At 48.4% G+C, this 12999-nt stretch overlaps 2 protein-coding genes across 2 annotated transcripts in view; both read left to right on the plus strand.

Annotated features, from left to right (window-relative positions):
* kif13a (kinesin family member 13A) overlaps window positions 1-3925 on the plus strand; it is a 66365-nt gene extending 62440 nt beyond the window's left edge. Inside the window, 2 exon segments of the mRNA XM_048261925.1 lie at window positions 287-1247; window positions 2606-3925. Coding sequence (XP_048117882.1) covers window positions 287-1247; window positions 2606-2742 — 1098 coding nt within the window. The 3' untranslated portion in view covers window positions 2743-3925.
* Window positions 3926-4705: 780 nt separating this feature from the next.
* rbm24b (RNA binding motif protein 24b) lies at window positions 4706-12899 on the plus strand. Its single transcript, XM_048260197.1, has 4 exons — window positions 4706-5268; window positions 5931-6054; window positions 6302-6356; window positions 12462-12899. Exons 1-4 carry the CDS (start codon window positions 5101-5103, stop codon window positions 12805-12807), a joined length of 693 nt encoding a protein of 230 aa, XP_048116154.1. The 5' UTR covers window positions 4706-5100; the 3' UTR covers window positions 12808-12899.
* Window positions 12900-12999: the final 100 nt, after the last annotated feature.

Raw genomic sequence — 12999 nt, forward strand, 5'->3', positions numbered from 1 at the left:
GTGTAAAAGAGAGTGAAAAATGAAAACATTGGAATTTATCAAAAATATTTTACAGGTCTTATAGTTTTGATATGTAAACATTATGTAGACAAACTTTGAGCAAAATCTGAGACAGTGCGGAAACCATTTTCCTGGAATCTTTCTGGAATGACCCCAATCAGACTGTTAGTTTCAATCTGCCTGTCTGACCATGAACATTCAATGATGTCTCTGCGTGGGTGTGGATGTGGGTATGTGTGTGTGTGCTTGCGTGCGTGCTTGCGTGCGTGCGTGTGTGTGTGTACAGGACTCGGATGAGGAGGAGTGCGATGTCCCTGTGAGTCCGGTCCAGGGCGGGGTGCCGTTGGAGACGTATGTTCCAGAAGACTTCGCCAACTTTGACGTGTACAACGCCAGCCTGGAGGGCAGTGTGTGTGTGCGTGGGGAGCGTGGGCGTGCCGGGGTGTGTGAGCGTGAGTGTGTGTGTGTGCGCGGGGAGCGTGCGCGTGAGTGTGTGTGTGTGTCGCGCAGCCCGACGGTGAGCAGCTGCACCAGTGGCTACTTCTCTCACAGCGCCTCCACCGCCACCCTCTCTGACGCCGCCCAATCAGATGCCACGCCAGCCGACGCCAGCCACTCAGACACCACGCTCGCTGATGCCAGCCAATCAGATGCAACGCTCGCTGACACCTGCCAATCAGATGCCACGCTGGATGAAACCAGCCTATCAGAAGCCACGCTTGGTGATGTTGTTCTACCCAACAGCAGCAGCAGCAGCTCAGAGCAGCTCAGCAGAGACTGCTCCCACACCCCTGCTGCAGCCACACTCACACACAAACACTCACACACACATTCCTCCTCGTCGCTGACCCCTCCTGGCCCCCCCCTCTGTGTTCTCAGCACCAGTCCCGAGTTCTCTGACTTCCAGGGGGCGGCAGAAGGACTGGGGGGGGACACCTGGCCCAAACTCACCTCCCTCGACCCCCCCAAACTGACCAATGTGGACCTCCCCAAACTGACCAATGTGGAACCCCCCACCGAACCCAAACTTGCCAATGGTCAGGGTCCCAGGCCACCCCATGAGGGATCAGTGGAGCAGCTCCCTGATTGGATGGCTCCGGGGGAGGGACCAGTGGAGCAGCTCCCTGATTGGATGGCTCCAGGAGAGCTGGTGTGGGTGGGCGGGCACTGTGGAACTGTGCATTATGTGGGCGGAGTCGAGTTTGCTGCTGGAATCTGGGTGGGAGTGGAGCTGGAGCTAGCTGTTGGTGAGTGGGAGTGTGAGAGTGTGTGTGTGTGTGTGTGTATGCAGGTATCTGGTTGAGTGTGTGCCTGTGTGTGTATCAGTGTCTGTGTGTGTATGTGAGTGTGTATCTGTGTGTCTATGTCTGTCTGTGTGTGTGTAACGGTAGGTTTCCACACAGCAAAACACCAACAACAACGGCCAACAGCAAAACAGTAGTGTCTGCGAGCAGTGCCTAGCGAGGCATCAGCTAGTTCAACAGTTGAACTACTTAATGAAGATATACATTAAGTACGTAATATACAGGGGCCTTTATGCCTGGACCATAAACAACTATTTATATTTGTGAACACAACAAAGTCACTAAAACATTCATGGGTTTCATCAGGTCCCTTGCCACAGGTGTGTCAAATCAAGCCCCTAGTTTATGAATGCAAACTGCATGGTGCTTGATTTTATGCACCTGTGGCAAGGGGCCTGATTCAAACCCATTAATATTTCAGCTAGGCTTAAATGAAACGCAATGTCCGGAAATGCAAGCGGTTGGCCCTATCGGCTACCTGAAAAGTTTGAGTGTTTAAACTAACATCTACAGTGGTTTATTAGCCCTAAGTTTGTGTTACCCTGAAAAATCCAGAGTTCTCGCAAGAGCACAATTTAAATTGTCTCTGCGAGACACTCTGGCAATGAGTAATGATGCACGTTACTTTTGCCACTTGTATCGCGGGGAGCCAATCACATCGGTGCATCTGATATAGGCGGGCCAAAGTCGAGCTAAACAGATGACAGTTGTAGTGTTATCCAATTGTGTCGAAGTCCTGAATCAGTCAGTAAACATTGGTCTGGCCATGAATAATGTAATGGCCCAACTCGAGGGGCGGCATCAAGCGTGCATTTGAAAATCGTATAGTCTTATCCAATTGCGTGCAGTGAGATTTTCAAATGCACACTTGGTGCCACCCCTCGAGTTGGGCCATTACATTATTCGTGGCCAGAATCTTTCTAGATTACTAGGGTCTGGAATCTCCAGGCTGTTTGTGTGACATATGAACCAGAATCTGTGTTGAAGCACCAATGTTCGTCCAGAAACCTTTTAATCACATAGATGTTTCAAAGCCTCCGTAGTCTAGTAGATGTTTTAATGTTACATCTGGCAGCCTCCGTTTTTCCTTACTAAGAGTAGGTCTTAGAGGCTTTGTGAATAACTTTTAAGAGAAAACTCCTAGCTAAAATCTTTCAGTGCAATTTAGGAGTCTTAGTAGTGTTAAGATAAAATGCTTTGTGAATACGGGCCCAGATCTGTAATGTTATCACCTCCACAGTTCTGTTCTCTGGGCCGAGTCTCCTCTTGACCACTCTCTTCTCTTCCTGTTCCCCCCGCAGGAAAGCACAATGGTACGGTCCAGGGGCGTGTCTACTTCCGCTGTGAGGCGGGACACGGAGTGTTCGTACAGCCCGCCCACCTGAGCCGAGACCCGCCCATCTCGCCTACGCAGCCCCCCACACCCCTCCTACTGTAGGATAACACACGCACACACACACATGAACACACACGCACACACACTGCCTACCCCACCGTAATGCTGTTGGACACCCCACATACACACACCAGACAGGTGAAGGTGGGATAACATCAATCAGAACCTCTGGTCACGAGCACATGATGGCAGTACTGCCTGCAGCACGATCTGGCCTGGTGTGTGTGTGTGTGTGCGCGTTCATCTGTTTCTGTGGAGTTGCAGCATTTCTAAACCATCACCACGAGTCAGGACCAAAGATGCAGCCCTTTAATATGCTCTGCACATAGAGTATAACGTGTATGTGTATGTGTGTAAGAGGGGGGTATTAGTGCTCAGTGCCATGTGAGTGTGTCTAGGCAAAACACAGCCAATAAATCTGCTCAGCAAATATACCGCTGTGGAAGAGTGTGTGTGTGTGTGTGTGTCGTGTACCCTGTGGGAGTTGTCAAGTCGATTTCACGCACAGAGCCTCTGCTCACAGCCTTATGACCAGGCCACCGTTCCCATGGATGCAGCTCACCTGTGACCAGAGCCACAGTACACTTCTGTTTGTCACCATGGACACCCTTCGGTTGCTATGGAAACCCTAGTGTGCCTGTAGAGAGCCTTCTCTCCTCCATGAACTCCATGGACACGTGTGTGTGTGTGTAGCTTGTAGTGGGTGTGCGTCCCTGTGATCAGGGTGGTTAAAGGATGCTCTGTTTATTTGTTTGTTTGTTTTTTGTGTGTGTTTGTTTGTTTATTGATTTTTCTGCCACTAGTGCGTTGATGAAATGAGTGATCTGTTTGCACAATGCTTCATACTCATGCCTATATCAATGCCCATATGTTTGTTTACCTTATACATTTGGGTAGACTTTTGTTTGTTTGTTTGTTTGTTTAACTGGCTTGAGGACCAGAGGGATGGTGGGAAATATGTCTGTGTGTGTGTAAAAATGCTGTACCTGGTAACGGAGGAAGACAAACCCAAGACCTTACTGTGGAAAGGAGTACCGTGCTGCTCTCCGGGATGAGGAGGTGTACAAACGTGCTGCTCTCCGGGACGAGGAGGTGTACATACGTGTATTTGAACATAGTATTTACAATATTATATTGTACAGAATTGTATTTATACTGCATCTCAAAAATACTGTTTTAAACTGGTACAAAGAGCCTGTAGAATACAGAACGTTTATGACCTAAACTTCAGCCTCTGAGTGCTCTGTGTGTGTGTGTTGGTAGATAAAGAGATTGAGTATGTCCTAATGGAGAGGGCATGTTGTAGACCCAGTCGCCTATAGTAGAGCATCACTAAGACCTGTTGATTGATTGTGTGTGTGTGTGTGTGTGAGAGTGAGAGAGAGGTGACATAAAGGTGTCCCAACCAAATTAAGTGTAGCTCCTCCTAGGTAACGTTATTTGAGCGAACATCAATGGTAATGTGTTAGCAATAGCATAAAATGTGACCTAGCTTGTCAGGTTAGTTTTCCACTCACAATTTTGACCTAATTTGATTTGGACATTAATCTACCCTGATGATGGCCTGAAATTCTGCAATCATAGTTGCCAGTTTTATTGATGAGCATTTGTTTTTAAAAGGACAATCCATGCCAATAAGAGGAGCGCCAGATCCCCTCATCATAAATAAATGCGCATTTTCAAATGCAGTTTTTGTCATTATTTTGTTAAGTTTTACTTGGTTTATAAAATACGATTTTAAAAATGAAAATGTTGATAAAACTACCGTTTACACCAAACGGTATAAAACTACAGCTGCTGCTGCTGAATCTGGTGTGACCTTTCGTCTGCCCTCGTTAGTGTGTGTCCTGTGGAATGCATGCCGTTTCCCCGTGCGAGCGCGCGCGGTGAATAAACCGAGCTGGACATGATGTCACCATTACTCAGCATGAATTATTTGATTTCCCAACTCAAGCATACATCCATAGATAAAGCTTGGTAACAGACTGCCCCAGGTACACAAAGCGAGGCGGGTGGTATATATGAATAGAACGAATGACATGGTTTCGATCAGCTTCGGATGTCGTTCACCAGTTCCCGGAGAGTCGGAGCGGAGTTCCGACCCTGTGACCCACCGGTACGCATGTGGGGTGGGGGTAATGGTGATGGGGTGGAGTCCACACGTGCTCAGTCAGTCTGCCGGTGGAGCAACAGACAGAGCGCGAGCGCAGCGCGACTTTTCTCTCAAGGGCAACTTGCAATCAGAAATCAATAGTTAACAACTTTCCAGGTGCGCTTGGACAAAACTACACGACCCGTATACAACCACCTCGATATCTGACACTGTGCTAGTGTGTTAAAGTTTGTTTGGAAACACTACACGTTTCACGCGCTGCCCCGGAGTCCGTGGACAGACGGAAGATGCACTCTAGTCAGAAGGACACCACCTACACGAAGATCTTCGTCGGTGGGCTGCCGTACCACACCACGGACTCCAGCCTCAGAAAGTACTTCGAGGTGTTCGGAGAGATCGATGAGGCTGTGGTGATCACCGACCGGCAGACGGGAAAGTCCCGGGGCTATGGATTTGTAAGTAGCCCAATAATAGTCCTGTCATCTAACATTATTGCCCCAACAAAGGGAGAGGCGTACATGCTGCCAGCTGATATGCCTGAGGGAAAGTTGTATGTATTATTAGTTGAGAGGGTGATTTCCCGTTTAGTTTGTGTTGGTCAGCGTACTGATAAGTAAACATGCTGTTAGATTGGGTGTCTGGAGAAAGTAAACAGCGTGCTATTGTAGGACAAACTGAGGCGCGTAAACAGCCTGTGGAGTTGAGTAATTGTGGACCGCTGACAGGGCGCTTGATGCCAAAGCCAGTGAGATCGGAGAGCATTTTTAGTAGACGGGTGAGGGGGGCTATTCTAGATAGATAGCAGCGAGTAGCTCTCACCAGCCTAAAATAAAAACGAATCAAGCATGACCTGTAGCAGCTCATTAATGCCATGCTTTGCAGTCTATATTCTGTGATCTAATCTCTAAACAGTAGTTTTTTGACTTCCGACCCCCAGCAATCTGTTCCAAATGTTCTGTCCACTTGTGTTGTTCTGGGATCCATCTCCCACAAACGGCAGTTCCTCTTGCTGCTCCGACTGTGTGCTGCATTCTGGTTAGACAGGCTTCTCTGCCACTACCACTGGGCACTGCTGGAGGTGCTGTCTGTTGAATGCTTTCTGTGTGTGTGTGTGTAGGTGACCATGGGTGACCGTTCATCAGCAGACCGGGCCTGTAAGGACCCCAACCCCATCATCGACGGACGCAAGGCCAACGTCAACCTGGCTTACCTGGGGGCCAAGCCTCGGGTCATGCAGTCAGGTAGGGCCCGACACAAACACACACACACACATTTATATACATCTACACACACACCTATACACCTACACACACGCATATACACATACAGAGCTCCAGTCATATGGAATTCTATATTTTCCTATGGCCTAGTGTGGCTCCTGAGATCTAGCTCAAATGTGTCTGTTGATGGTGCCGTCCACCAATCACAGCTGTTCTTGATGTGTGTGTTGATGGTGCCGTCCACCAATCGCAGCTGTTCTTGTTGCAGGGTTCTCATTTGGCGTACCACAGATCCACCCAGCATTCATCCAGAGGCCTTATGGGTAGGTCAATGCACCTCCCACACACACACACACACATCTTGAATGTATAATCAGTGTAAAGCTGGTGGGTCTGTAGCCGGGGGGGGGAGGTTGTTGAGTGGACGGCCTGCAGGTGTGAACATCTGATGGTGGATGCCGCGACTGTTGGAATCTCCCTGACCACCCAATCTCCAGCAGAACCACTGTTCTCACACACACACACACACACTGTTTATCTCTTTGAAACACACAAACACACACATTGTTCATCTGTTTTTGACAGGGGTCTTGTGTGTGTCAGCTGTGTTATCTGTGTTTTCAGTGTGTGATGTGTGTGTCGTCTTCCTCAGGTGCGGGATGTTTGTTGTGTCTATCTCAGATGTGTGTTGTCACTGTGTAGGCCTGCACGATTCGGGGAAAAATATGAATCACAATTTTTTTAGCTTAGAATTGATATCAATAGTACTGTGGGCAGCCGTGGCCTACTGGTTAGCGCTTCGGACTTGTAACCGGATGGTTGCCGGATCGAACCCCGGCCAGTAGGCACGACTGAAGTGCCCTTGAGCAAGTCACCTAACCCCTCACTGCTCCCCGAGCGCCGCTGTTGTTGCAGGCAGCTCACTGCACCGGGATTAGTGTGTGCTTCACCTCACTGTGTGTTCACTGTGTGCTGAGTGTGTTTCACTAATTCACGGATTGGGATAAATGCAGAGACCAAATTTCCCTCACGGGATCAAAAGAGTATATACTATATTTACTTATATCACGATTCTTTGCCACAATTTTTTTTTGTCATGAAGTGTAACGTTTATTGCACATATGAACCATGATAAAACAAAACAAATTGGAAGTACTAAACAGATTTTTTGGCACCTGTAGCACATTGCGCATCACCACAAGCCTGTAAACATAGAGGCTTCAATGAATATAGAAAATACTGGCCATTTAAGTACAGTAGGCTACCAAAAATAGTACATATTGGCAATTCCACGCAAAACTGTCACATCCATAACGCCAACATAATGCCATCGTATTTAGTTGGCGTTATGGATGTGACAGTTTTGCATGGAATTGCCCATATAACACATTGAACTAAATATGGTCCTGATACAGGCTCTATCTGAACTCCTTGAACATGTCTTTACATGATTAAAACATGTCAATCAACATGCTGCAGCTACAGCTTCAGTCTCTAGAGAAATGGAGCTTGTCACTTGCCATTTTAAGTACAGTATCAAAAACAGAATGATTTCTTAGCACACTCTTGAACTGCTTGCCTTAGAGAATTAACATTCACCCGGCCATTCAGTTCAGTTTGAGACTGAGTGGTTGGCTGATTCTCGTCACTAGTACCCAGTGTTTTTGCAGTAGCCTACCCTAGGCTACAGATTATTTCTTAAAGTTATTTCTCCTCCACAAGCTCATGTTATCAAACAGGTGCTTTCTCTACGTCCTCCGCAAATTAAGCCACAGGTAGTTCGGTAGAGAAACGTTTGAATAAATAAGCATTTGCGATTGACAACACGACTGACAACGTTATACTATACTAACGTTATACATTGGCTGAGGGTGAAGCCCTGAACTTTGTGAGAACATAGAAGGGAGAGCATTGCAGCGCTGGGGAGCGCTTTAAAACTCACAGAAGAAAGTAGCAGCATTTGTGATTCAGTCGGCTCGTAAAATTAAATGAGAAACAAAGTTATTTAAAAATGAAATGGCGGTGAAAAAAGGGGTGAATCAAGATCGCGATTTTATAACAATTTATCGTGCAGGCCTTGTTCTGTGTTCGACGTTGTCTCTTATGTCAGTGTAATGTTCTGCGCTGCAGGTGGATGCGCCGGAGTGGGACTCACCTGTCTCCAACCTGATTGGCTGTCATCACGTTCATCTCATCTCTCTGTGATCTGATAGGTTGCTGTGATGTTTAACCCCCCTCTCTCTGATCTGATAGGCTGCTGTGATGTTTAACTCATTTCTCTCTGATCTTATTGGCTGTCATGATGTATAACTCATCTCTCTCTAAATTGACAGGCTGGCTTGAGGACTAGCGGAGGGCCGCGTGGTCAGTTGGCCAGAGCCAGCCTGTGTGTGTTTACACACGAGCAACACGGTGATTGGCTGCATGGGTGCTGTTTCAGTGTAAAGATTCGAGTTTCCACTGTGTGTGTGTGTGTGTGTGTGTGTGTGTGTGTGTGTGTGTGTGTGTGTGCGCGTGCACGAGTGCGCGTGTGTTCCATGTCCTCTGTGAGGGCAGTGGACTGCTGTGTGTGTTGGTTGGACTGCTGTGCTTTGGGAATACACACGCTCCGCTCAGAAGAGAGGAGAGTGGACTTAAGGTGGTGGTGGTGGTGGTGTGTGTGTGTGTGTGTGTGTGTGTGTGTGTGTGTAGTGGTGTTGTAGAGAGTGTATTGCTCTTTAGAGTGTGACCTCACCTATTCACAGGGTAACATGACGTTGCCATGACGACTTGATTGTCGCCATGAAAGTGTGATTATGAGGCCGTTACCCTGGACCCTCGGATCTCTCCTAGAATAGTAGTGTGTGTGTGTTTGTGGTGCTCACCCAGTTCAACAGCGCTGCTACTGATGCTCATAGCCGCTACGCTAACCATTCACCGCCACTGACCGCCTGAGTCAACTCTACCTTAACACTCACCTGAGTCACCTCCACCTAACTCTCCCCTGAGCTTAACACTCACCTGAGTCAACTCCACATTAACACTCCCTGAGTCACCTCCACATTAACACTCCCCTGAGCTCAACACTCACCTAAATCAACTCCTTCTTAACACTCACCTGAGTCAACTCTATTTTAACACTCACCTTAGTAATACATAGCCCCCTAGCTTAACACTCACCTGAGTGACCTCTAACTGAGTCTCTACCTTAACATCATCAGTCCTTAAAGCAGCACTACAGTTTTGGTCTGAAACTAGCAGGCTAGCTACATAAACATGCTAACCCTTTCAAACACCACCCAAAGCTTGCTAACATACTTGCTGGTGGCTGGTGGAAATGACACGTGTGTTTATCTGTCCCTCTGAGGACCATATGCCAAAATGAAACACATTAATTTGAAGATGATATCACAGTGAAGGATGAATGGATGAAGTGAGAGAGAGAAGAGAGAAGCAACAGGATGGATGTAAAAAGGGATGGAGCAATTGCAGGAGAGGGGGAGAGACAGAGAGAGAGAGAGGGGTGGAATTACAGGAGAGAAGAAGAGGTGCCCAAATAGGCCGCCTGGAGCCAGACCTCAGATTTAGCTTCTCTGGACAGTAGCAGCTGCAGTAGACACACACACATACATACACACACACGCACACACACACACACGTACACACACACACACACACTCATACACACAGCCTGTCTTCTGTACCGCTGCACGGGTGACTGATCCCAACAGGCCCACTGACAACAGGTGGGGTACGCATGCATACACACACACACAAACACACACACACACACACACACACACACACACATTCCAAAAGCTCAGAGATTACCCATGTGTTGTGGTGATTTACAAAGCACCTTTATTTAGCCTTGAACTTTAGACAAATCACTGGGTGTCCCAGAGGCGTCCAAGAGCAGGCCAAGAATACCACTGCACAGGACCAGCAGCCTAAGACACACACACACACACACACACATGAAAACACACACACATGCAAGCGTGCACACATACACAGAGACACACACGCAAACAGGCAGACATTAACAGCAGAACAGAAAGGCCTCACTAGCCAAAACCCCTCTTCTTACGTCCAATTTTTGATGAACAGTGTAATCTCTAATGTGTAAAATAGGGTTGCTATCATAAGAGCTTGTAAAGAAAACAAAGAGTTCTTCAAAAGAGCCAATGCAGACTAGCAACTCTTCACTCAGAGCCTATTCAGTCCAGGAGAATGTAAAGCTTTAGCCTACAGAAGGAATGTTTACTGACTTTAGCAGCAGAGCTAAGAGCAATGCAGTGAGGGAGTGTTAGCGCTAGCAGTAGAGCGGAAGGCAGTGTGGCCAAGGGTTAGCAACAGCAATGCAGTAAGACCGTGTAGAGCTGTTAGCATTTAGCCACAGCAGTAGCACTAAGGGCAATGCAGTGAGACAGTGTTGTGTTTTTAGCATTAGCCACAACAGTAGTGCTGAGAGCAATGCAGAGGCAGTGTAGAGCTGTTAGACGAGCGCTAGGAGAACCACTAACAGAATCGGTCCTGATTCAAACCTCTGAACGAAGCTGGCAGCTGATCCAGTTTGCTACTACCTCTTGCCAGACATGAGAAGTGTGTGTGTGTGTGTATGTGTATGGGCCCACATTCACTATGGCGCCCTGCCCGTCCTTCTTGAATGTCGGGGTGACACAAAATAGCCACACCAGACCCTCATGTCACTCTAGTCCTGTGTGTGTGTGTGTGTGGACAGATATAACACTCTAACACCTGTTGTTCTGCATGTTGCTGGGTGGTGACTGTTGAGCTTCCCTCAGTAAGTTCACCACAGTTTGCCCAGATACAAAGAGCCACAGCATAACGCTTCTCTCTCTCTGTCCGTAGCTCGATAGCTAGTTCTATCTCTCTTTTCTCTCTTTCTATTTCTCTCTCTGTCTTTCTATTTCTCTGTGTGCTTTTATTTCTGTCTCTCATTCTCTATCTCTGTCTTTCTATTTATGTTTCTCTCTTTCTGTCATCCCTTTCCCCCTCTCTCTTTTTCGCCTCCCTGGCAGTTTATTTTTGGTTTATTTCTCAATCAGTGTGGTTCGTTGTAACAAACACATTGACAGACACACTCTCACACTAATGGAGCACTAAGGTCTTCTAGTGACCTACACACACTCACACACTAATGGCGCACTAAGGTCTTCAAGTGACCTACACACACTCACACTAATGGCGCACTAAGGTCTTCTAGTGACACACACACATTCTTCACATTCTCTCTCTCTCTCTTTGATACACACACCCTCTCACAGGCACACACATACTTGTGTTGTTGAGTGGGGACTCGGCTTCTGCTAACCTGGACTGCATTTCCAGAAAGCGTTGTTGAGAAAGTCTTTTGGTAGCCAGCTGGAACGATAGCGGCGCAGTTTGTACGTTAAGTTAACCTCCCTCCCAACACCTTAAGAGATGTGCTAGTAAGAGATGCTAGCACCCATAGGTTTCAGCTCTCTTGCTAGCATGCTAGCACCCATAGGTTTCAGCTCTCTTGCTAGCATGCTAGCACCCATAGGTTTCAGCTCTCTTGCTAGCATGCGCTCCTCCAAATCCGATGGTGCTGCTGGGGTTTGGAGGCTGGTCAGGTGCAGGGCTGAGCCGTGTGGTCGGTCGGTCACAAGGGCCGTAGACAGAGAGAGCGTTCAGAAGAACCTCCATCATGCCCTGGGGGCGGGACCTCTCAGCTCTGTTCAACACACTTTCTGGAAACACTCCTGTGTGTGTGTGTGTGTCTGTGGGTGATTAGGTGGGTCAGTGGATGTGTGTGTGTGTGTGTGTATGTGTGTGATGGTGTGTGTGAGAGTTAGGAGTGTGTGTGAGAGAGAGAGGAGGAGTGTGTGTGTCAATCTGATTTTGCTATCTGGGTTTGGTGTTTGAGTGAGCTAGTTTGGTGTGTGGTTTTGGTGTTTGAGTGAGCGAGTTTGGCGTGTGGTTTTGGTGTTTGGTTTTCTGGGGTTTGGTAGTTTGCGGTGTCTTTTTTTGTTTTTGGGCTGTTGGGTAGTTTGCAGTGTTTTACTTGGTTTGGCATTTGGGGTGAATTTGGTTTGGCGTTTGGGGGTGAATTTGGTTATTGTGGTAGTGTAACGCCTGCTTCAGTAATCACCAACACGGAGCCATTGTCTGAGCTACTGTGTGTGTGTGTGTGTGTGTGTGTGTGTGTGTGTGTGTGTGTGTGTGTGTGTGTGTGTGTGTGTGTGTGTGTGTGTGTGTGTGTGTGTGTGTGTGCGCGCGACCGCAGGCCCCATAACCCCATCAGCCCAATTGACGTCTCAGGGCTCCAGTGCTGGTGTGTATGTGTGTCCTAGTGTGAAAACAGTGTGTGTGTGTTCTGGCTGCCCTGAGCTGCAGTGCTCCCTGACCTCTGCCCCCCGTGACCTTTGCCCTCTGACCCCGTGCCCTGTGCTCTGCTGCAGGATCCCGGCACACTACGTGTACCCTCAGGCATTCGTCCAGCCCAGCGTGGTGATCCCTCACGTGCAGCCGCCCGCTGCCAGCCCTGCGGCCGCCGCATCTCCCTACCTGGACTACACGGGCGCCGCCTATGCCCAGTACTCCGCCGCCGCCGCAAACGCTGCCGCCGCCTACGAGCAGTACCCCTTCGCCGCCTCGCCCGCCGCGGCCAGCTACATGACGTCCGGGGGGTACGGCTACGCCGTCCAGCAGCCCCTGGCCTCACCCGCGCCATCTGCTGCCGCAGCAACCGCCGCTGCCTTCAGCCAGTACCAGCCGCAGCAACTGCAGTCGGACCGCATGCAGTGAACACACACACACACACACACACACACACACAGAACCACTCACCTCTTACACACACACACACACACACACACACACAGAACCACACACCTCTTACGTATATGTAAATACACACAGTCAGTGCCAACAGTCACACACACACACAAACACACACACACACACACACATACTGACACAACACACATGCAGACGCAC

The sequence above is a fragment of the Alosa alosa genome, chromosome 13 (assembly GCF_017589495.1).
Source record: "Alosa alosa isolate M-15738 ecotype Scorff River chromosome 13, AALO_Geno_1.1, whole genome shotgun sequence".
Taxonomy (NCBI): domain Eukaryota; kingdom Metazoa; phylum Chordata; class Actinopteri; order Clupeiformes; family Clupeidae; genus Alosa; species Alosa alosa.

What these genes read in the sequence shown, in the direction of transcription:
- rbm24b (XM_048260197.1), top strand. Translation starts at nt 5,101, where the DNA reads ATGCACTCTAGTCAGAAGGACACCACCTACACGAAGATCTTCGTCGGT. An exon ending in GCCTCGGGTCATGCAGTCAG is followed by an intron (nt 6,055 to 6,301) that starts GTAGGGCCCGAC and finishes TTCTTGTTGCAG; the next exon opens with GGTTCTCATTTGGCGTACCA. An exon ending in TTCATCCAGAGGCCTTATGG is followed by an intron (nt 6,357 to 12,461) that starts GTAGGTCAATGC and finishes GCTCTGCTGCAG; the next exon opens with GATCCCGGCACACTACGTGT.